Source organism: Crocuta crocuta, unplaced genomic scaffold, assembly GCF_008692635.1.
Source record: "Crocuta crocuta isolate KB4526 unplaced genomic scaffold, BGI_CrCroc_1.0 scaffold233, whole genome shotgun sequence".
NCBI lineage: Eukaryota > Metazoa > Chordata > Mammalia > Carnivora > Hyaenidae > Crocuta > Crocuta crocuta.
The window spans coordinates 7,984,800-8,010,485 of record NW_027529526.1 but is presented as its reverse complement, the minus strand read 5'-3'; the positions used below and the strand labels follow the sequence as shown (position 1 = coordinate 8,010,485).

The following is a 25,686-nucleotide window of genomic DNA, read 5'->3' as shown; positions in this document are numbered from 1 at the left end:
TTTTGAGAGAGAGAAAGAGAGCCCAAGCAGGGGAGGGGTAGAGAGAGAGACACATAATCTGAAGCAGGCTGTAGACTCTGAGCTGTCAGCACAGAGCCCAACACGGAGCTTCAGCTCATGAACCGTGAGATCATGACCTGAGCTGAAGTTGGACGCTTAATGGACTGAGCCATCCAGGCCACCCCCACTGTAGTTTTAAACTAAATATTTTGGCAAAGAAAGATGAATGTTGAGGGACAAGGAGCAGAATTAAAATAATGGTGTACAGAATGATGTTATTTGGTTAATAATTAGCAGTCTATATAATATATGCATAGAATGGAGAGGGATCTGATAGGATGTATATCAGAATGTTAATAATTGTTATAGGGGTTATTTTATTTAGTTTATAAAAGTTAATTTATTTTTGTGAGGGGGAGAGGGTAGAGAGAGAGGATAGGAAGGGGGATCTGCAGTGACAGGAGAGAGCCTGATATAGGGCTTGAACTCAGAGACCACAAGATCATGACCTGTGCTGAAATTGGATGCTTAACTGAATGAATCAGGCACCCCTATAGGGGTTATTTTAGAGTTGTTTGTTAAAAAGGTTATTTATTGCTCTTATAAAGGCAAATAATGTAAAATATTTTCATTGATGTAGAATAGTATCTAAGTTACTGTGAGTAATAAGCACCTTTTAAATTAATACATCGGTCTTTTTATTAATTAAAGAAGTTGGAGGAAAATAAGATTTGTGCAGAAAAAAGTGTGAAATGGTGTAAAATCATGATTTTTCAGCATATTATCTCTTGATTATAGGTTACCTTTATTTTCTTTTTAATATTTCTGTATTTCCTTAATTGGAAAAATAAGGTTGTTTCATAATAAGGAAAAGATTTATATTAAAAGAAAATAGCTATGGTGGTAGTGTTAAGCTGGAAAAATAAGGTTGTTTCATAATAAGGAAAAGATTTATATTAAAAGAAAATAGCTATGGTGGTAGTGTTAAGCAACTACCACCTTCAAGATTATTTATCATGTTAAAAATCCAAATTTATAGGGGTGCCTGGGTGGCTTAGTTGGTTAAGCGTCCGACTTTCGCTTAGGTCATGATCTCTCGGTTCGTGGGTTCGAGCCCCGCGTCGGGCTCTGTGCTGACTGCCAGCTCAAAGCCTGGAGCCTGTTTCAGTCTGTGACTCCCTCTCTCTCTGACCCTCCCCTGCTCACGCTGTCTCTCCCTCTCTCCTAGAAATAAATAAAACATTTAAAAAAAAAATCCAAATTTATAAACCAGCTAAATCAGAGATCTCTAGATTTCCCTGCAAATTTCCTTTAATGGACTCAAAATATTATGTGATTTAGGAAGAGAAAGACAAATACTGTCTGATCTCACTTATGTATGGAATCTAAAAAAATAGAACTCCAGGAAACAGATTGGTGGTTGCCAGAGGAAGAGGGTACAGGAGATAGGTGAAGGTGGTCAAAATGCACAAACTTCGAATTCTAAGATAAGTAAGTTCTGGGGATGTTACGTACAGCATGATGACTGTAGTTAACAATACTGCACTGTTGCTAAGAGAGTAGTTGCTAAGACAGTAGATCTTTTAAGTTGTCATCACTAAGAGGAAAACATTGTCAATGTGTGAAATGATGGATGTTAACTAAACTTATTGTAGTAATCATTTTGTAATATATACATATATCACATGTTTATGTTGTATACCTCAAATTATTACAGTGCTAGATGTTAATTATATTTCAGTAAAACTGGAAAAAATATTATGTGGCTTAGAACATTTGATTTACACTTATATCTTAAGCTACCACTCTTTGTTAATGTGGTTTTTTCCATGCTAATATTAATCTTTATCACTGTAGTGCAGGTTTTCAGTAACCTTACAAGAGTAATTGAGCCCTAAAGTAAAAATTACAAATGTAAGTTATGAATAAACTCCTAGGGGTGGTATAATACTTTAATACAGATTTCATTGCAAAAAAATGTCTTTTAGCTAATTGTTGTCATTTCACTGTCTTACCTCTTTATTTTAAAGAAATAATTTGTAATTCATTTTGTTCTTATATACCATAGGATGTGTTTTGGAGATGCAGACAAAGTATCTTTGATGAAATGAAGAAGAAATTTTTACAGGTAGACTGCTGATGTAATTGCTTTAGTATGATAATCAGCAGAACAAGTAACAGCATGTTGGTATTTTTATTTAGTAACAAGGCATGTCTTAAGTTTTATGTTTGTTTGGCTTGTTTCATTTCTACCTGATATTATTAAGAAGAAAATCACCTTAAATGAATATGCATCTAGTTAGTCCTTTTTTTTTTTTTTTTTTAAGCATGTGAGTGAGGGGGGAAACCTAAAAACTGTAGAACCCTTTGTTTTGACTTTCAGGTATGGTTGTTGTCTGTTTTTTTACAGATATATTTCATTTTCTGAAATATTAGTAGTGCTGGGATTGAATCATTCAATAACTTACAGAGTCAAAACCCAGAACTCTTACTTGCATAATTAAATAAAACCTTCCTAACGGGCTGAATGCAGTATAAACCTAAACTTTGCTGTGATGTAGCATCCCATTCTAACCTTTTCTTAATGCCTCTTTTTCCCTGGGTCCTCTAGCTGTAAAGTTTTTTTCTTCAGAGTGCTTCCTTTAATCTCTAAATGATCTGTGGCAAGAGACCATTTAGGAAAAGATCATATAACATTGGAGTTTGCTGGGTGGGGGCTGGGGTGATAAGATGGGGGAAGGTAGTAGATGGAATGGATGGAGCATCTTAAAAATACGTTTTTTAAAAAATAGTTTATTGTTAAGTTGGTTTCCATATAATACCCAGTGCTCATCCCAGCAAGTGCCCTCCTCCATGCCCATCACCCCTCTACCCCACCCCCATCTTGAATGCCCTCAGTTTGTTCTCAGTATTCAAGAGTCTCTCATGGTTTGCCTCCCTCCCTCTCCCCAAATGTTTTTTCCCCTTCTTCCCCCATGGTCCTCTGTTAAGTTTCTCCTGATCCACTTAAAAGTGAAAACATGATGTCTTTCTTTCTCTGCCTGACTTATTTTGTTCAACGTAACATCCTTGAGTTCCATCCACATTGCTACAAATGGCCAGATTTCATTCTTTCTCACTGCCATGTAGTATTCCATTGTATAGATTAACTACATCTTGATCCTTTCATCAGTTGATGGACATTTAGGCTGTTTCCATGATTTGGCTGTTGAAAGTACTGCTATGAACATTGGGGTACATGTGCCCCTATGCATCAGCATCCCTGTATCCCTTGGGTAAATTCCTAGCAGTGCTATTGCAGGGTCATAGAGGAGTTCTTTTGTTAATTTTTTTGAGGAACCTCCACACTGTTTTCCAGAGGGGCTGCAAAAAATATGTTTTTTAAAATGTAAGTTAGGGCCCTCCATCATTGCCCCAGTAATTGTTACTTGTTAAAGTAAAAATGCATACCTGATAAATTTAATAAATTTCAGTCAGCAAAAGTATTCACTCCCTCAGTTCTGTCTTTTAATCTATGGCAGTATTAACTGTAGATACTCAGAAGGGTAATGTGCTAAGGCCTAATTTCCTAGCTCATGACAGCTCCTATATCAAGAAGTAGGTAGAACGGACTTCAATGTGTGTAAGTTTGCAACCATAATACTATTCTTAGTAATAACTTTGAAAAGAAGAGAGTCTTGAGAGAAAATGGGTTGACTATTAAATTTAGAGGTAAAGAGGTTCCTTTGTAATGTTTTAAAATTCTATCTTTTTTCTTAGAAAAATCTGCATCTTGGAAACTTTGAATTTTGTTTGATATTGTTTTCTACATGCTCATACATTCTGAATATATGCCATCAATTACACACCTTGCTTTTTAAATAAGAAACACCTAGGAAGTATTTTTTAATGAAACAAAAATTATGGCATTAATTTCAGAGAACTCAGATTTGAACTTAGAATTATTAGGAATGCCAAGAAAAGGAGATGACATGACTTAAGTGAACATGCTGTCAGGCAGGCTCTGAGATCCCTCAGACGGAACTATCTCTTGTCGACCTCTGCAGGCTGTCCCTAGCAGCGAGCTTATCTTTGGAAGAAAATATGTTTTCAATGTTTTTATCCCAGTACTTTATCTTTTGTAAATAACAATGTGGCTTAAAGTTGGTTTTTTTTTCTTTGTTTTTTCAAGAATTCTTTCTTCAGAGTATGTTAGGAAATCCAGCTTTGTTTCTGAAGTGAGCACAGACAGGCACAGACCAAACACTGTTAGCATGCACAGTGGTAATGTAACTGCTGCCGACTTTCCCCCCACCCCCATTCTCACTCATGTAATATTGCTATGAGTTGTCCATAAAATAAGTAGTTTTACTTTTATACATTGTACCTTTTTTCTAACTAGCTAGATTTTCTATGTCAAGAGCTTTGTGTTCCTCTCACAGCTCACCTAAGATATATGAAATATTTTCCCAGGTGGAACATGGCTTTTCTAAAACTTTGCACTTGTTTTCTCTTAACTTTTTTCTCTTATTAATCATAAAACTCTTTTAACTTAAAGATTGTGCTCTCTTTCCTAAATTGTGATGTATCCTTAGATGCCTTGCCTTAATGTTGGATTTAGTGCTTAAATGGATGCCCTCCCTGCTGCTATCAACACCACCAACACTACATCCTTTCCATCTAGTGCTTGCTGTACTTAAGTGTGTTTAAGTACATTTTTGCTATCTAATGCTGTAGAAGAGCCTACCCCAAAACTTAGTGGCTTAAAACAACAACTAGTTTGTTTGCTCACAATTCAGTGGGATGGGATTTGGGCAGAGGCTCAGCTGGTCAGTTTCTCTGCTCCGGGTGACGTTATCTGGGATCATTACTTGGCTGCATTTAGCTGGTGTCTGGCTTTGGATGGCATGTCCAAGAAAGCTTTTCTTGGGTATTAGACACCCCAATGCTCCTCTCATGTGGGCATGTGTTCTCTGTGTGGATTGTTAGGGCTATCATGGTGGTCCGAGGGTAAGTGGATTTTTTTTTTTTTACTCATAAGTGGGAATGTTCCAAGAGGTACAAAAGCAGAAGATGCTGATTTTTTTAAGGTCCTGCCTAAAATCACACATTGTCACTTATGTCATAGTCTTTTGGTCCTAGCCGGTCACAAGGCCAGTCCAGATTCATGGGAAAAGGAAAAAGATAATGAGTGGCAAAGAATCTGTAGCTATTTTTCATTTACCTCAGAGTGATCCTGCTTTTTCCTTTGGGTGTAAATGGGATCAATTAGGGGCAGAGCTCCAAAGAAATGAAGAATGGTAGCTACCCCATTTTCCTAATTCCAGGATACACCTTTTTACATTTAAATGTTTTGGAAATCTGCATATTTAATACAACATTGTAGAGTTGTGTTTTTTTTTTTTTCTTAAAAAACTGTTGTAAAGCTATTGGTATATCTTTATTGATGGTATCTGAGAATTGAGAAATGATTTTTTTCTTATCAGGTCTCAGATTGGAGGTATGTAGGGGGAGTGATTAGTGTTGGCAATAGTGTTATGTAAAATTTACATGTAGTCTGTGGATGATAACCATATATTTGATTAAATTAGAAATCAAGGGCCAGAAGGTAGAGTCTGAAGTACTAAGATTTATAACTGGCTAGCTTAGAGCCTTAAAGAATATGAGAGCTTTTTGTTTGTTTCCCTTATTCTAGAATTGAATTGAAGAGTAAGATGTAATTAGCCCAGAAACTCTGCTTATAGGAATTTTAAGGAGATAGGAAAGCACACAGTTTTATGTAGAGGTTCATCACAGAATGATTACTAAAATGTAATGAAGTCTAGCCTAAGAGTCAGTAAAATAGAACTGATAGAACAAATTATTGTTAATCCATATAATAAAATGCTATCAACTGTTAAAAAATGAGAAGTTAGAAAAAGTTTGACACACAAAGATTACATGATACATTTACAAGTAAAGAAAGAAATTACAAAACAGCATATATATTCTAACCCAGTGTATGTGTTTAAGTGTGCATGTATATTTGGGTATGTGGGCAAAATATTTGGAAGGATATACTCCAAAATGTAAATAGTATCTGTGTATTACTGGGTTACAGATGATTTCTGTTTTTTCCTTTATAGTCTTCCTATTTTTTAAAAAGAACAAAGTTATTTTTATACAATTAACAGAAAAGAAAGCCATTGTCATTAAAAAGAATAAAAGGTACACATGAGATTACATTTTGTATTTACTGTAGTACATTAGTCTTCAGATGAGATTCCTTTGGAGATAATATCCCCACATTTTTGAGTGGAAAAGGAGGAATGGAGTGGAAATAGAGTGCCTGTACCTTATGCTCACATATTTAGGAGAAGCAGCAGGAAAGCCAACATGTGGCCGTATGATGTTGCTGCATCCTCACTCTGATGTACACTATTATGCTAGCACTTTGGATTTCTGAATTTGGTAGGGTCATCTTCCTTAGACCTTCAATTCCAACCTATCTGAGGTTTTAAAATCTGGACCCATGGTATTTTCTACCTGGAAAACTTGACTTTACATCTGAAGTCTTTTGTTTGAAACTATGAAAATGGATCTTTCCTATTTGAAAGTTATTTTGAATTGTTCATTCTTTTACTGTAAACTAGAGTTTAAAAAGGCCCACATTATGTTCCTCAGTTTGGGATCAAAATGTGTGAAACAGTCATTACATGTGTTAATATAACATCTTAAGTTTGTAGAGGAAGCCTCCCCCCCCACCCCTTCTGAGAAATGTATTACTAATGCTTTTTTTTTTTGTTATTCTGTTTATTTTATAGAAATGTATTTTCCTTTTTTCCATTTTAAATGGATTCTTATTTATAGTTAAATACTTTGATTGTCTGAATATTGTGCTAACCAATCTACTTTAAACATTATGCTTTTATAGAAATTTATTTCTATTCTAAACTACTTGGATTAACTTAATTTAAATAATCTCTTGCAAACTCACAATTGTACGTAGCAGAAACATTATAATTGTGTTGCTCCACCAAACAAATAGATAAACCTTGTGGCTATCCTGTCTTTAATACTATTCAATGATAATAATTATTGTTTAAAAATGAGTAATATAGAAGCAACAAAAGTTTGGAGTTGTTATTGTTGTAAAATAGAAGGACAGAAAGAAATTATAGTATACATAGCCACTGTGTATAGTTCATATTTCTGTAAAGCCTATTATGGGAATGGTGAGACTTCCCTCAGTTAAATGACTGCTGCACTTGATTTTGAGGGGAAGCAAGAGATTTGCATAATCAGATTTGCATGTTAAAATACTATTCTGGATTGAAGGAAGATAAGATTAGAAAAAGTTAAACCTCTCATGAAGCTATTGCCATAATCTTGGTATAAGATTTTGATTGCTGCAGACAGGAATAAAGAGAAAGGAAGATGGCTCAAGAGATATTCAGAAGGTAGAATTGATGGAATTTTGGTGATTGTTTGAGGTGAAGAAGAGGGAAGAGATGAGGAAGATGCTCAACTCTAGTTTCAGCAGCAGGTAGATGATGGTGCCATTCACTGAGTTTGGCATTATAGGAGAAGGAGGGAAAGAACTTCTTGCACTAAAGGATCTGATGCAGCCTACTACCCCGGTGGAAAGTGAAAAAGAAAAGCAATGTCCTTCAACAGCTTGAGAGGGAGGGCATAGCCTCTTGGAGAAAGTCTCCTTTGAAATTTTTTTGTCTTGGTAATTACTGAGTTATGTACTAGATGAAAAAGAAGGAAGAAAATTTGTGACCCTAACTTTCTTCTAAGTTGGTAATTGAAAAGTTTGTTCCCTTTGCTTTTCTTTACTTGCTTCTGCTGCCTAATCTGGTTAGATAAGCTTGCCAGTTCCCAACACACTGATAAATGAGGTTTGGACATCTGGTCTACAGGTATAGTAACATAAAGATCAGGGGGCCTGGTTGCCTGTGTCCCCTTGTTAGGGATTTTGCAATTTTAGACAGTCTTCACTTATTTCTACACAGTTCCCTTTCTGTTTCTTCAAAAAACCCAGAAGTGCTAGATTCGACTGTGCTAGCATGGTAATGACACATTTTCAAGGACCAGATTTTATTACTTTCAAATGAAAATTGCTCAAATATGCTGTCTTTGCAACTTGTTGACCATTGATTTATAGCCTTAAAAAGGTGAAAGCAGATACCCACAAGAATGAATGTTGATTCCTAAATATACCCTAGTTTTTCCAAAACAAACACATACGGTGCTTTATGTGTTTGACATATCCATTACAGTCTCTTTCAGACATAACAAAACAATAATACTAGCTTAGAGAAAATAATATTTTGTGGGATATGTTTACATTTAATCATAGAAAATATGGTTAATTATAATTGTTTTGGTTTTCTTTAAAGATAAACAATGTTTGTTTGTTTTAATTTCAGATAGAAAATGCTGCTGAAGAACCTAGAGTTTTATGTATAATACAAGATACTACTAATTCAAAGACCGTGAATGAACGGATCACTTTAAATTTGCCAGCTTCTACTCCACTCAGGAAGCTCTTTGAGGATGTGGCCAACAAAGTAGGCTACATAAATGGAACCTTTGATTTAGTGTGGGGAAATGGAATCAATACTGCTGATATGGTAAAACTCTAGACTTAAAGCATGTTCTCTTAAGCTACTAATAATACCATAGTCGTTATTATTATTCTTGTTATTAATAGTATATTAAATCCTGAACCTTTTTTAATATCATAAGCAAAACTGTAATAAATAATTTAGAGCCTGTGTGCAGCTCAGTGACTGGATCCTCTTCATCCCTTTGCCTTTATTCTGGATTCAGCATTTCCTTACCCTAAAGTTTGCATAATGACATTAGTTTTTTAATTCATTCATGTAAGAGGACTATCCTATTGTATCAACTATAGAAAATTTCCCAACATTCACTGCATGGCATGATATTCATCTTTTTAAGTGAAAAAAGAGAATATGGAATCATGTGTATTTTATAATCTAATTTTTGGAAAAGAAGAGAAAAATGTGTATGAAAGGAAAAGGAGAGGAAGGATATACATCCATGTTAACAGAGATTATGTACCATATACAGTTGTAGGCACCTGATCAAGAAGATTGGTGTTACCATGACTTTTGCTTCAAGATCTCACAGTCCTGTTATAGAAATAGATGTATTGGCAAATAATTATACTAATGTGTTTGAAGTAATCTATTATAAGCTTGTTTTGAGTGCAAAGAGGAGGCATTGATCACTTTGCATGGGAGAGACCATTGAGTTGGATCTCATCTCCACTATTAGGATAATTTTGGAAATGGTATAACTGCTCACCAATTAAAAGTTAGCTATCCTAAGCTAGTAAGCTTGTAGACAAGCTACAGTGGGTCCTTTAAGACTTTGTAAACGTAGCTCCCAGATACTGGACTAATTTGTTTTCTTTTCTTTTTTTTTTTTTTAACTTTTTAAAAAATTTGTTTCCTTAACATAAATTTCCATCTCCCTGCCTTTGCTTATATTACCTCTTTCTGTCCTGTGTCATTGCTATTCTTAAGTTCTCTAGGAAAATACCTCTGATGTGAAATGAAATCAAATGTGTTATCTCTGTGATATTTGGAGGGCAGAGTTTTAATTGGGTCCATAGATGAATCGAAGATGTTTGATGTTGCTTGATTTGCCCTTAAAATCCATGGTATTTTGCTTCCTATTCCATAATGTGTTTGCATTTTTAAAATATAGACCTAATGTTTTAAATTAACCAACTTTTTCCCCTCTGAAATTAATCAGTAAAATCAGTAGTCCAACAAGATATACAAACAGAAATAATATTTAACTTGAAACTTTGAATATTCCATGTTATATCACCATGTAACTTCTAATGTTGCCTCTTTTTAAAGGATAGTTCTATACTGTCACGTATGTCTCCCCTAGTCTTTTTTTTTTTTAAGAAGCCTTACATGTTGTTTCCTCATGCCACCTTAAAAATCCTTCTCTTTGACCCCTGATTGTACTTTTTCTTCTGCTATACCACTTATCAGAACTTTCTTTTTATTATAGTTATTATTCATTTGTGTCTTTCCATATGGTACAATGTGTGTATTTTAGTGGCTGGGACCTCATAGTATTAATTTTGCATCTTCCATAGATAGCTTCCTTAGACACTCCAAAAATGTGTGTTAAATTAACATATAGACTATGTTTAAATAGCTCTATGTCAGGATTATCTACTTCTCTTTGTGTAGCTATGACTGACTTCAAGTACTTGACTTCTGTATTTTTATTTGCTTACTGTACATTTCTGAAAGTATATTCTTTCACCTGTGTTATGTATACTTCTGGGAAAACCTAACGCACTTAGCTACTCACAAGCTCATACACACAGGCACATTTGTTGAGGTAAAACATTCTACGTATTCCAGCTATATTCTCCGATCTTTTATCAGAGAATGTAAAGGATGCAAATATACCTTTGCTCCTTCCATGTGGCTTCTCTTAGCTTCCGATTTCCTGTGTCCCATTTTTCTCATGGATTTCTAGATGTAAGCCAGTTAAGAGAGATCATATAAGTTTGTTATTTTATATACTTAATACTTATTTTGAACTTATTATGTGCTTAGTAACGTTCTGGTATAAGACTCTATAGATATAATCTCATTTAGTCCTTATAACGCACTCTGTGAGGTAGGTGATGTTATAGCCTCATGTTAGAGGTAAAGAAGCTGAGTCATGGGGAAATGGAGGTAACTTGCTCAGAGTCACACAAATAGCAAGGGACAGCATCTTTTATAGTTAGGTTTTGTATTTTTATCCTTAATACCTAAACTTTTATATAATGTAAGTTCCTAAGAAAGGCATTTCTATAAAATAAGTTTTTCTAAGGTGGCATTCCTCATGTCTTAGAAACATTAAAAACATCTCTTAATATAACAAAATAGTTTTAGGACAAAAGAACAAGGTGTTCATTTCATCTCTTATTTTTTCAACAATGGACTAGTGCATGGGTGAGTCCCTACCGTAGACTTGCAGCACACAGAACTCCGTCTCATCCACCACCCAGAGTGTATCAGAATGAAATTGCCCTATCAGACAAAAGAGTTAGGTAAAGATTACTTATCTTAGATGTTTAATTTTCAAGAATGATCACTTCCATCCTCCCAGAATCCTCTGGATCCTGGCAGTGAACTTGAAACAGGTTATCATATACTAGGACAAGTTGTTCCTTAAGGAGTCTTTCTGAAAGTGCCCATTTTGGTATATTACATAATTATTTTGGTTAGATTGCTTAGTGTGTTGCTTACCTGGGAATTCCCATCTTCATATATCAAAACATGTTTTTATAGTTATTAGTAAATATAAAATTAGCTAGTCTTCATGAAAATTTGTTACATACTATATAACAGACATTTTAAAGAACATAGAAACACAGATGTTTATAATTATTTTTTTTGCACAATACTTAACATTACTTCTTAACTTTCTTTACCTTTTTACTCTCCAGTTTTGATTTTCAATTTTTTTTTTTTAGGTTTTATTTATTTCTGAGAGAGAGAGAGAGAGACAGCCAGCCAGCATGAGCAGGGAAGGGTCAGAGAGAGAGGGAGACACAGAATCTGAAACAGGCTCCAGGCTCTGAACTAGCTGTCAGCACAGAGCCCAATGCAGGGCTCAAACCCATGAACTGTGAAATCATGACCTGAGCCGAAGTCAGACGCCCAACCTACTGAGCCACCCAGGCATCCCCACTCTCCAGTTTTTTAAGATGTTGGGAAATATGAACATCTGGGATACCTGTCAGTATATGCACTGTCACTGGGCTTAGCCATCCTAATATATGAGTAAATGAAGTAATTCCAAGTCTAGATTAACAGAATTTACCAGACTCTTCATTTTAAAAATTAGTGTTTGAGCACAAGGATTGTAGACATGAGTTCATTTATGTATTACTTGTTTTATTTTATTATAATTAATGTTTCTCATAATCTGGGATATTTTATTTTATGCCCATAGGCTCCACTGGACCATACCAGTGACAAGTCTCTTCTTGATGCTAATTTTGAGCCAGGAAAGAAGAACTTTCTGCATTTGACAGATAAAGATGGTGAACAGCCTCAAATACTGCTGGTAAACTATTTAAAAAGCCCCATATTCATAATTTTTGTGGACTGTCACTGTTGAGAAACAATATTTCAAAGGAGGGAGAAGAAATATGGATTTGTAGTTTATATATAATAAATTATTTCTCTATTTTATGTTGGCTTCTTACAAGTGTATATGTTAACATGGTAACAGTGGGCTGTCCAAAAGCACTGTTTGTGTATATAGTTTGTTGCTGCACTGAGAACAGAGTTTGCCATCTTCAAGGGTACCACCATAACAGGGATGAGGTGGATCTAGGATAAGTTAGAATACCACAGAGATCTTCTGCGGTGTTTCAGTGGCGTTTTTCCTTTGGTTAAGTATTTGTGTGGTTGCTGTTAAGTCCTTGGCAGTTAAGCCTAGATTTTTCCATATTTTGGGCTAGGGACAGACCCACAGAATTCTCTACTCTGACATTTTGCTCCCACCTTCCCCCCTTCTTTTTGGAATAACTAGTTTGTAAGTTACATGCTTTATTTCTGTTCTTTTAGTATTTGCCTCAATTCCTATTTCAGTAGGCTTTCCTTCCTGGTCCAGTGGCTGTATAGATCATCTAATCCAGTAATTCCCAATTTGAGGGGCATTCCTAAAAAAGATTGAGAAAACCTGGTCTGGTTTACCTTGCTGTTTTACAGACTCAGGAAAGTAAGGCATAGAGAGTTTATGGACTTTTTCAGAACATTTTTCTTCAGTGAAACATCTCTCAAGAAAAGCTCTTCTATTTGATGCTTTTCATGTAGAATTCTCTTGTGAAATAGAATACCTGTCTGGACAGTAGACAGTAGTTAAACACAGAGCATCCATACTGAAGCAATACTAGAATGTGCTTTATCCCATCATTTATTTTTATGACCTCATGAGAAGATTTTAATTTGTCTGAACGACATTGAAATATAAATTAGCTATTAATTTAGGGAGCTCTAGATCCACAATTTAGGAAGTCATGTATTAAAATGCATAGTAATTACTCTTCAGCTCTGTCTTAATTGCTTACGCTAATTTTATATCCCTGAATCCTTTTTGACATCTTCCTCACTAATAGGAAGTTTCTTAGTGGAGACAGCAGGAAACAATCCATTTCATCCAACCCTTTTTAAGTATGCCCTACCTGCCAGGCCTGCTGGGCAAGGACGATGTAAAAATGAATGATAGCTTCTTGTCCTCAAAAGAGTTCACAGTGGAACTTTGTCCTCTCATAAACAAAAATTGAAAAAGAATTAAGGACAATTGCAAAAGTGAGAACTTGGAAAGGAGACATGAGCATCTTTCCAAAGTGTTTTACATTGGGTGTCTTTTGAAGCCTTCCTGTAGGAAATGGTGAGGGTGTACATTCCTTTGAATGTCTTGGTGGTAATTGTAAGGCCTCATGTTTTTTTTTCATTGCCTCAGCAGTTAGTATGATTGCTGTTGTATTTTTCTCATTGTTTCAGCAACATAAGCCATTTGTTAAATATTGGTTTTGCTGCATTTTAGGAGGATTCCAGTGCTGGGGATGATAGTGTCCATGACCGATTTATAGGTCCACTTCCAAGAGAAGGTTCTGTGGGCTCTACCAGTGATTATGTCAGCCAAAACTACTCCTATTCATCTATCCTCAATAAATCAGAAACTGGTAAGTTTTTTTATTATTGTTGTTGTGGTTGTATTTTCGTAAAATCATACTGTGTTAGACCCAGAGTAATCTTGGAGATCTCAAGCCTAGTCCCCTCATTTTGTGGATTAGAGAACTGAGACCAAAAGCAAGATTACTAGGTAGCAGCGATAAAATTAGAGCCATAATATGGTTTCCCTTTCTCTCAACTCCATGTTGGTTTTACTATATTGTTACTGCCACTATTTAGTAATAAAGTGAAAAATATTGAATATTATATTTTGAAGGAAGACTTTTCTTTTTGATAAGTTTCTATTTTGAATTTTATCTTAAATTTCTGAAGTTGACTTTCTTTGGAAAGGAATGTTTCCATTCTATCTTTTTGGATCAGAATAAACTATAGGGGATACTTCCATTTTGAAGCAGATGGGCCAGGCTTATTTTATTAGACCTACTCTGTCACCTTTTAGTTTAATCAAATCATATGTTTGAAATTAATCATGAAATTAAAAAATTCCTGTTAACGCTTTTCTAAACATTTTTAAACCTAGGTTTTGATTTTTTTTCAATTTTTTCTATTGAGCAGTGAAATTATTTATATAAAGGTTTATTCCTTTATATAGAAAATTGGTTAATTGCCTAAATATAGTCTGGGTACTTTTACATAACATTTTATCTTACAACAAACCTTTGCTAAGGTAGTATTACTTATGTTAAATGGAAACTGGGCTTCCGAGAAGTCTTTGATTGCACAGCTGGTAATGCTAGGTGTGACCTCAGAACTTTTACTCTTAGAACTTCAAAACAGAGATGATCTTAAATATTATATGCAAAAATATAGTATAAAAAGAAAATAATAACATTACATTGCAGATTTTGTTCTAACGTGATCTGTAATCTTCTATTTACTATGTTTTGTAATTAAAATGTACAGTAATTTCCTTATAGCTGATCATTTGTACAGGCTTAATGGTGTATTTGTTCTGGAAATACCAGTAAAAGTTGGTCATGTTTGGTGTTTAGGATCATTTATATCTGTAGAACTTTTTGCAGTCATATACCAGGAATCAAAGAATGCAAAATTATCTTCTATTTCAGATAATAGGAGATAATAAAGCTTTTTATCATTACACTGTTTAGAGTAGTGATTCTCAGATTCTTATTTCTTTAAAAATCATTTGGGGATACTTAAAAATGTAGGTTCCCAGGCATTACTTCCCAGAATACTGGGTAGATAAATTGCCTTTTGTTTTAAATAAGCACCCTAGATTATTCTGAGATAGTTGAAATACGTTGAGAAAGTTCCAAATTTAACAAATCAGGATTCTTGGAGTATTTGCTTTGTATTCTCACAATCAGTTTAGTCCTTTAATAGGAGTATTTGCAGAACTCCTCCTTTGTGCTGTATATTCTATGGCTCTATGATGCCTATAAATTTCTAGAGACTCATACTTTTAAAAAAATTCTTTCTTTGTACAAGTGTAATATATGCTTATCGTCATGCTTTAAAATGAAGAAAGTGAAAATCACTGACAGTGCTACCAGCAGAAACTACTTACAGTGATTTTGTTTATTTCTGTTTTATCTTTCCTCCATATCTGTGCTTTTGAGAAAGTGGAGGAATCATATTATGAGCATTTTTTGATCTGTATGTATTTTTTCCTTAATACTATATTATAAGCATTTTTTAGTGCTATTCAGTAGTATTTTAGTAGAGTTTTGAATGGCTGAAAACCAGTATTTCATTGTATAGTTTAGATATTTAAGCTGTTTAATTATTACTGATGTTATGATGAACATTCTTGTATGTAAGTTTTTTTTTCTTATCTTTGATTATTCCCTTAGGGGAAAATTCTCAGTAATTGAATTACTAAGTTGAAATTTAATTTAAAAAAATTTAGAAGCCTTTGATCTACATTGTCATGTAATGGCAGCCTTCATTCCCAGTTATTGTTGCTCACACACCTCTCCTCCCCTCTTTTTCCCTACCTGTACATTTTCCCTCTAGTGTTCTAGGAGTGCTGCCTTTCTGAATTAAAATAGTCTATAAGCATCCAAAGGAGTTGTGGTTCAAAAAGAATTTTGTTATTGAATTTTCATTTTCCTTAAATTAGTGTAAATCTTGGTGCCATGTACCAAATGATTTTATTGAAAGATGCTGTCATGATTTTGACTCAGGACTCTAGGAACACATTTCTCCATAATGCAAGAGATTTGGAGATTTGATATATTCTTTTCTGTCTCCCCTGTCTACCAACTTTCCCATAGACAGTCGCTGTTGACAGGAGATGATAGGGGTGGGCAGGGTGGGGTATTGTGTGTATGAGCATTAAGGGACAAGGAGTGGATTGAAGGCTAATGAGGACTTGCAGGTGATTAGAAACTTTGTAACGAGGGTGTTTCCATTATCTGAATCCAAGATAACTTTCCTTGGCTGGTTTCTTTAACAATTCTTTTTATTTAATCAACTCCAGGAGTTGGCCTGTTACATTCTACTTCATTTGGCCTATTTGTTACCTGCTGGTTCTGTTCAGAATTTTTTTCTGCATGTGCCCTTACAAAATGACATGTTTTCATCTTCTTCTCCCTTACTAGCTCACATTTAAAAGATTGATTCACAGCTATTTCAGATGTAGCACCCACGTGATAACGTGTCATTTGAAGTTTATTGATTTAGACAGTGCTTAATGATAAGATTTCTACTATTCAATAGCGCTTTTATTAGAATCACTAAAATCTTTATAGTTTTGAAAAATAGTACCTTTATGCGATACATTGTTCATTCTTTGCAAAATATGGTGCTAAATCAAGTACAGTGACCATAGATTTTTCTATATGATTTTTATTGCTAATGACAAAATAAAGAACGATGGCAGTAATTAAGTGTGTTACTCCTTCCTTCCATTAAATCCTTCTCCTACCATCCTTTTTTTTTAAGCCCAGGGAGGGGAAACAAGGCCACATATAAATGATACATGATTGGTCTATAGGTATATGTATTCATCCTCACTGTTGAGGGATTGTAGAAAAAGTAAAACAACCTGGTATCATGGCCAAAGCACTGTTGTTTGTGAGGAAGAATTTGTTTATATGAACTAAGAATGAAATAATGCTTCATTATGCATAATCAGGCCACATATCCTACAGATTTGTGTTATTTGTAAGTCATATATACACTTTCTGCTTAAGTTCACCTGCTGCTGTGCTAAGTAGTAGGATAAAGAGATAAATCAGACTTGACACTTCCCCTCACAGTCTGATGGGGAAGACATATAAGTAGATAGGTCATTACCGGACACTGTGCTGAAAGCTCAGATATGGATTAAAGTCAGGGTGCTATGAGAACAACTCAGGTGGGGGTTGGCTAGGAATTGAAGCAGTTTATAATTCTATAACAATGTAGAATAGAATATATAAACACCGTATTCTTAAATATAAAAGGCATTAGAAATCAAAACTTGAACCTTAGTCCCAAGTGAAAAGTAGGTAGCTACTCCATCTCTTCTTAGAGCCATACAGGTAATGTGGAATCTATTTCTCTTTTCCACAACCGATGAAGACTTAGCATGCATATTTGTTTGTTCTTCCATCGCTTTCGGCAGGATAGTTGCCTACAAAACCTACCATTTCTCAAGACATTTTGATAATTGGAAAGCTGAAAAAGTATTTTGAAAGGCTTCAATGAACACCTTCAGCATATATACTGAGAAAAATTGAAGGGTTTTTTTTTTTTTTGGAAACACCCTTTAGTATTAAGTGGGAGTAAATAAACTTAATTATTAAGCAAAGTGTTTAGCACATTCTGCTCACATAATGAGGTAAACTAAAATGATGAGACTGACTTTTTTTTTTTGTATATGTGTATCTCATAAACTAGGCCTGAAATCTACTTCAAAAGAGACATTCCAAAAATGTTCTCAACAGTGGTAGCCATGTCCAATCAGATATACAAAGCCAAATAATTCTAATCATTCACTTAAATTCTAAATTCCTATATATATTCTTCTTCTTTTTTCCCTCCTCCCTTTCCCTCTTCCTCTCTCTATTCTTCCCCTACTTCTGACTTCCCTTTTTATAGTCACTCTTTGCAGAGTATAGTTACTCTTTGATGTATAGAATCTCATACTTCATGGGCTTGTTAAAATAGAGGAAGTCACTCTTAGTTTTATCTAATGAATTTATCTCCTTTGTTATTAATTCTTGGCATAAATTGGTTATAGTTTTCCTGTTTTGGGTGTGTGATAAAGTAAATTTGGGAAACAAGATTATTTTTATGTCAGTTAAACATACTTATATTGAAGTGTTCCTCTTTAAAATTTATTAGATGCTAGATAATATCTGTCTCTGGACTTTGAATAAGATATTCTCACTTTTTCTGAGAAACAAGGTTTACTACGTAGAGTACATTTTAGGAAAAAAGTCTTATGTGCTATAGAAAAAATGAAAATAATTTCCAACTGAGTAACCTTAAACTCTCAGTTTTCACTGTTCATTCAATTCCTATTAAGCTTTCTTTTTTGGTATTTTTAATGTAAATGCTGATTTACATATATTTGTGTTTTCTTTTTAAAGGATATGTGGGATTAGTAAACCAAGCAATGACTTGCTACTTGAATAGCCTTCTGCAAACACTTTTTATGACTCCTGAGTTTAGGAATGCATTATATAAGTGAGTATTCAAAAGGGTTTTATAAATAAAATTGATTTCAGAGTGAAAAGTATAGGTTTCAACTGATAAAATCCAATTTACCTTCTTATACTTATTTGTAAAATTTGGGGAATTTCTCACTTCATAAAGACACACATTGAATAGTATGTAAGAAAAAAATGTTTTGAGAGATTGGCATATGAAAAATTTGTGCAGAGAGAGAACTAGAAGTGCGTAGACTAGCAAAGGATAAAATTAATAAGATTTATATTTGGGATAAATAACTTTATTTAAGCTCTCACTTATAGCTTTAATATCTTTATTTTTTTTTAAAGTTTATTTATTTACTTATTTTGAGAGAGATTGAGAGAGAGAGAGCAAGCAGGGAGGGGCAGAGAGAGAAGGAAAGAAAGAATCCCAAGCAGCTGTCAGTGCAGAGCCCGACCTGGGGCTCAATCCCACCACTGTGAGATCATGACCTGAGCTGAAATCAAGAGTCAGACGCTTAACAGACTAAGCTACGCAGGTGCCCCTAGCTTTAACATCTTTATAAAGAAATGTTAACTGCCTTTTGAGATAATCCAAGTATGTAAACTATATTCTCCTTTCTTTTCACTTCTCAGTTTAAGAAACAAAGTCATCTTTTTAAACTTACAAACTTTGTTTCTAATTAAAATATAACATTGGGGTGTGTGTATGTGTGTGTTTATAAAAGACTGTATATACTCTAGGCATTTTAAAATGCTCTATAAAACAAAGTCCATATTTAAATAAACTAAAGTCAGACAACTATTTTTATGAATATCTTATAATACATTTAATATGTTCTTGTTTTGTATATTTTCTTTAAGGTGTACATAACTTATTTTTTAAGACATTTTAAAGTACAAATTAACTGATTTTTCCTTTTTTTCTGTGCTACTCTTATATAATATCCTTGAAATTACTGCAAATATGTATTTAAAGTATTCTTGGAACTTTTAATATTGGTTGTGTTGCTCAGACAACACTATACTACCATTACATTCATATGTAAGCTCATCATCTGAGTTTACTTGTGAAAATGGACATTGTAATGAATCCCTCTGTACCCATCACGCAGCTTTGGATATTATCAACTAATGACCAGTCTTTTTTATCTAATACTCTCCAATCTGATTATTTGGAAGCATACCCTCGTCATGTCATCTGTAAATTATCTCAGGTCAGTGCTGAGGTTTTCCTGATTGCCTCATAATTTTTTTAAGCAGTCTGTTCAAATCGGGATCCAAACAAGAGCCATACAGTAAAACTGATTTATTAGATTCTTAATCTGTTTTAATCCCCTTCCATATTCTTTTCTCTGCAATTTGTTTTTTTGAAAATATATGTATGGAAAACTGATGTCATTTGTCCTGTAGTTTTCCACAGTTTGGATTTTGCTAGTTGCATGCCATAGTGTCTTTTAATATTGTTCTGTTCCCTGAATGAATTAATAATTAGGACAGGAGTCTTGATCAGATTCAAGCTCTATGGGTTACTTTTAGATGAGCTTTGCCTTTCATTCATGTTGCCTTCTTAGACCTTCTTTTTGTTAAAGTCTAAATTTCTTCTGAATTTATGAATTAGAGAAAAGCTACTATTTTGTCGGATGATAATAATAGCTTCAGTTAATATTCAAAGGTCTTATATGATGTTATCATTAATGATGGTTTAAGAATATAAAAATATTTTATAAGTAATTTTAAAATATTTTATTTCAATAGGTGGGAATTTGAAGAATCTGAAGAAGATCCAGTGACAAGTATCCCTTACCAACTTCAAAGGCTTTTTGTTTTGTTACAAACCAGCAAAAAGAGAGCAATTGAAACCACAGACGTTACAAGGAGCTTTGGATGGGATAGTAGTGAGGGTACTAATTTTCATGTAATGATAAGTGTTTCTAATATTCAAAGGAATTCTGGGAGACAGTATTATAAATGATATGTATTAACAATTAATTAACTTTACCATAAACCTTTTCATTGCTTTTTGCTGGGATTTAGAAGTAACTTATTTGTAAAATTTAAGTTCTCAGGGTAAATTTTTGATAAATTAAAATTTTCTTGTCATCTAAGTTTGGTTAAACTTCACTTTTATGTACTTAAACTAAAACTTTTAAAGTTTGTTGTTCCAGATTTTTCTTAAGATATTTCTTAACTCTACAGTGAAACATAACAAAAATAGCAAATATCATAGCACCATAAAGCATGTATTATTTATAAAATACTAAGATCTCTTGATTCTTTTGCTTGTGATTATCTTTTCATCACTGTAATGTATACTTTGTGTTCTTTTTTCTTAATTTAGGATTATTTTGTGTAGATTTTTCCATGTTTTTGACAATTTGCTTTTAAACAGCAAATTAATGTTTTGTTATGCAAAAGGTATTGCTGTTTTTAATTAAATTTTATCTTAAAATAGCTTGGCAGCAGCATGATGTACAAGAACTGTGCAGAGTCATGTTTGATGCTTTGGAACAGAAATGGAAACAAACAGAGCAGGTAATTCATCTTGGGTTGAGGGGAGTGTTTTACAATAAATCATTCATAAGTGACTTTTATTCTGTTGAAATGTTTTAAAACTTTGGGATTAGTCCAGTTGTTAAAGTACTGAATGGGGAATTGAAAGTACTGGGTTCTCACTTGGCCATTAATTGAGTCATACAGATCCTCATTAAACCACCTTAGACCTCAGTTTCCTCATCTATAAAATAAGGAAGTTGGGTTCTGTGATCTACATGGTGTCTTTTTAACTGAAAACTGTATAATTCATATATAAATATATACGTGTGTGTGTGTGTGTGTGTGTGTGTGTTAGGGATGATTTTTGAACAATATTTTCGGATGTTTTATAATCTGCAGCAGATTAAGTATATTCATTGAGTAGTACTTTCATTTTGACCAAGGAGTTATGCTTTTGATATTCAGGATTCCTGTTAACCTGTGACTCTATTCTTCTTGCAGTGGAAGAACAACATGTTAGAGGTGGGGAGAACATTAGATATATCACTGTGGCATGAAGAGTTAGGTTGAACTGGGTGGGTGGGGCTCAAAACTCAGTAAAGAAGAGGGTTTATACTGGCTCTAATGACTGGGGATCACAGGATAAAAAAGGGGTAAGAATCTAGAAGATAGCTTAGAAGGTCTGCTCTCTAATTGAAATTATTATGATGGTTTCGGCCAGAGTTTTTCAAACTAGGAGTTGTGATCTGTTCATGGGTTATAAAATCATTTTAGTTAATATACATCAGCAGTTAAAATGGAATAGTATATAGAGATGCTGGCGAGGATGTAGAGAAATAGGAACCCTCTTGCACTGTTGGTGGGAATGTAAACTGGTACAGCCGCTCTGGAAAACAGTGTGGAGGTTACTCAAAAAATTAAAACTGTAACTACCCTATGAGCCAGCAATAGCACTGCTAGGAATTTACCCAAGGGCTACAGGAGTGCTGCTGCATAGGGGCACATGTACCCATTGTTTATAGCAGCACTTTCAACAATAGTCAAATTATAGAAAGAGCCTAGATGTCCATCAGCTGACGAATGGATAAAGATGTGGTTTATATATACAATGGAATACTACTTGGCAATGAAAAAGAATGAAATCTGGCCATTTGCAGCAATGTGGTTGGTATTATGCTAAGTGAAGTAAGTCAGCCAGAGAAAGATACCATATGTTTTCACTCATATGTGGATCTTGAGAAACGTAACAGAAGACCATGGGGGAGGAGGAAGAAAAAGTTATAGGGAGGGAGGCAAACCATAAGAGACTCTTAAATACTGAGAGCAAACTGAGGGTGGATGGGGCGGTGGGAGAGAGGAGGAAGTGAGTGATGGGCATGGAGGAGAGCACTTGTTGGGATGAGCACTGGGTGTTGTATGGAAACCAGTTTGACAATAAATTGTATTAAAAAAATGGAATAGTGTGGAAAAGTATAAGAGCATCCCTAAAGTAAGGGTAAATATTATTTTCTGCAAATTTTGTTATAGTTAGATATACTGGATTGTGATGTAAATTATTTTCTTACTGTGGGTTTTTATCAAAACTGATTCAAAAGCACTGGTTTGAACCATTTAGAAATGCCCTCCCTGATGCAGAAGACATAATCAAATATGACTGGGGCACATGAATAAAGAAGGCTTCATTCAATAAATGGTATTAGTATATAGACAATGGTGATGGGTCCTCATTTGAATGCTTATGTAAGTCCTAGACATTTGAAGAGATATAAATTTATGAAAGAAGTAAACTGTAATACACTTCTTTTCCATTCTTAAGAGATTGAAAAAAATTTAAGTTTACATATTGATCTAGTTTCTCTACCTAGTCCTGTTGTATTTTATTAATTTTATGTATATGGTATTAGGGGCTCTTTCTTCTTCATAGGTCTGAAGTTACTCTTCTCTTATGTCCCTCTATGAGTCAACAATTCCATTAAGATCAGCCAATGCAATCCTGCAGAGTTCTCAAACTTTGATATAAGAATTTTAAGGCAAGACACTCACATGGAGGGTCCTTACTTAGGGAGTTAACTGCCTTTTTTTGGGCCAAAAGAGCCCCAGTTGGCTAAACTTGGGGACTTAGTGTGAGAGATCCATTCTTTTAAATGAGGATATTTTGACAGAAATGCAGTTTAAGATTTTTTTTAAATTTTTAAAAATTTTCTATACATTTAAAACATGGCAGTATAATGTTTCCCCTTAAAATTGTTTTATGTATAGTACGGAAAGTTAAAAAGTTTTATTTGCACCTTGAGCTAGAAGATATGAGGTTAGAAATCAGAATATATTTTTGTGAGAGTGGTGGCCTGTGTGTATAAAGCCATGAAAATAGCTGGTTATTTAGCTACATAATTATCAACATGCCTAAATTGGTAGATTAGATGTATTCTCATCCTAGTGAAAAGATAATATTAGGCTTAATAGTATAATAAATTGGCTACTGATTCCAATAAAACATATTTTAGTAGTGGGGTTTTTAGTGATAAGAGAATTGAACTAATTTTTGTACATTGATTCTTAGATTAGTGTTAATCTATTTTTATTGATTTTTGTCAAAACTTCATTTTTTATAGACCTTTAAATATTTTTAAAAAAATTTTTAATGTTTATTTTTAAGAGAGAGAGACAGAGCGTGAATGGGGTGGGGGTGGGGGGACAGAGAGAGGGAGACACAGAATCCGAAGCAGGCTTCAGGCTCTAAGTTGTCAGCACAGAGCCTGACGTGGGGCTTGAACCCACAGACCGTGAGATCATGACCTGAGCTGAAGTTGGATGCTTAACCGACTGAGCCACTCAGGTGCCCCTAGACTTTTAGATAAATCTTAAAGCTTTCTAAAACTTCAGCAATAAAGAATTAATATACTTTGAAACTTATTTTTTAAAGCAGGTACTATTGTATCTTTGTGTATTTTCAAAATGATTTTTAAGGAATACTTTCTAATGTTCTTATTTTTAGGCTGATCTTATAAATGAACTATATCAAGGCAAGCTGAAGGACTACGTGAGATGTCTGGAATGTGGTTATGAGGGCTGGAGAATCGACACATATCTTGATATTCCATTGGTCATCCGGCCTTATGGGTCCAGTCAAGCATTTGCTAGTGTGGTGTGTACCTTTCAGCTGACTGCTTGTGTATCCATACACAGAATACATAATAGCACAGTGGTATAATCTATTGTGAGTTAAGTATCATCCTAGATACACCTTCTTGGGTTGTTAGTAATTCCTGCAATTAAACTACCAAGATCTAGAAGATTTTTGACCCTTCAGTGAGTCCTAATAGTGCATGTCTAAAAGGGAAAGTGAATGCAAATGTACTGCCTCATGGTTTAGTATTTTATTCTTTCTGAAAGATGACTAGATTATTTCACTTTATACTTTTTCCCTATAAACAGTCTGTTTTATAAACAGACCACTGTTTTGTGACCACTTTTTGTATCAGAAAGTACTTTTTGTTTTGTGTGCCTACTTTCCTATATTTTTTAAAACTGAGAAAATAACCTCAGGTTTTTATGATAAACAGATGCCACATTTTTTAAAGGAACCATCCCCATTCTTTAATTTAAAATCATGCATTGTAGAAGCATAGTAATTTGAAGAATCAGATGTAAACTGATTAACTGATTAAAAATTAGCTTAATTATTTATATACTGAGAAACCGCTTGGGAGATTATCTAAGATTTTCTCGTTCTTCCTCTTATTTATATCTTGCTTTTTGATAATTTTATTACTGCATTTTATCGTATTTACTTACACAAAAGGAGAGCCATGGAAGGAGTTAAGTTGATTTTTTAAATTACAATGTCTAGAAACATTTATTCTGAATCTGTTATGATCCAGGGGACACTTTCAGAGCCATCTTGTTTTGGGCCTTATATATGTTGTTCTCAAGCTGATGGTGGTTTGTAGCTAAAATCAGTGTTTTTAAAGCTAGTCCATACTTTTATCCTCTAAAATAGTGTTTCAAATATGGTCTGGTCCTCTGGCCTCTAGGACAATTATTTTTCTTTGCTTTTTTCTTATACTTTCATATGGCTATCAGGAAATCATAAGAAATTATGGAATCAGTTCATGGGAATCCAAAGTAGAAGACCTTTTCTGTATAGTGTAAGATTAAGTCTTCTTTCCTGCACTGTGTTTCAGCCCCTTTCCTGAAAAGATTTGAGAAATTTTGTTAATAGCACCCTTTGTAAATTGCCATTCTAGATATAGAAGATTGGCCTTGGTGTGAGTGGCTAGTTTTGTTTAGTTTTTCATTTTTGTTTTGTTTCCTTTTTTTTTTTGAAAGTTTAAGGCAGAAGTGGCATATTGAAAAATTAATTATTGTCTTTTAATGACTTATTTCCTAATCATTTTTAAATATTGGCACTTTAGCAAATACGCTAGGTAAATATTTGGTAGTCTCAGGTGATCAAGACAATTTTTTCTGCTTTGGTTTGGTTACAAAAGTATTTTTTATGAAAGATTTTTCACTTAAGTGTTCAGTTTAGTTTTTTTTACATATTGAATGTTGAGGAAACTGGTGCTATTTGTTTTGTTATATTGGCAAATATTTGAGTATTCAGCAAGTATAATTGCTTAGCTAAATCTTTGTGTCATCATTTTTTCACCTGCTGAATTTCCACCACTTTCTTAAGTACGTTATAGACATAGCAATGGAGTGATTTGGAGGATACTTCTGGAAAAGTGAAAAAGACACATTTCTAAATGAAATTCTCCAAAGGTAGTATCCTCCATTGATACATGGATAGTGGTGGTGGTGAGTCAGTGGGAATTGGAAGCACTAGCTATGAAGCAAGTATGTGAGCAGTTTATATTAACACA

General features: G+C 34.1%; 1 protein-coding gene across 4 annotated transcripts in view; it reads left to right on the top strand.

Annotated features, from left to right (window-relative positions):
- The window catches only part of USP47 (ubiquitin specific peptidase 47), a 111,534-nt gene that overhangs the window by 36,962 nt on the left and 48,886 nt on the right, over positions 1 to 25,686 (top strand). Inside the window, exons 2-9 of one of the 4 annotated variants that reach the window (XM_077761192.1) lie at positions 2,069 to 2,128; positions 8,394 to 8,534; positions 11,971 to 12,084; positions 13,573 to 13,711; positions 18,263 to 18,359; positions 20,084 to 20,229; positions 20,781 to 20,860; positions 23,817 to 23,966. In XM_077761192.1, the coding sequence (XP_077617318.1) occupies positions 2,069 to 2,128; positions 8,394 to 8,534; positions 11,971 to 12,084; positions 13,573 to 13,711; positions 18,263 to 18,359; positions 20,084 to 20,229; positions 20,781 to 20,860; positions 23,817 to 23,966 (927 nt within the window). Of the gene's footprint in view, positions 1 to 2,068; positions 2,129 to 8,393; positions 8,598 to 11,970; positions 12,085 to 13,572; positions 13,712 to 18,262; positions 18,360 to 20,083; positions 20,230 to 20,780; positions 20,861 to 23,816; positions 23,967 to 25,686 lie in introns of all 4 variants that reach the window. The other 3 variants (XM_077761190.1, XM_077761191.1, XM_077761193.1) reach the window with 3 other exon arrangements.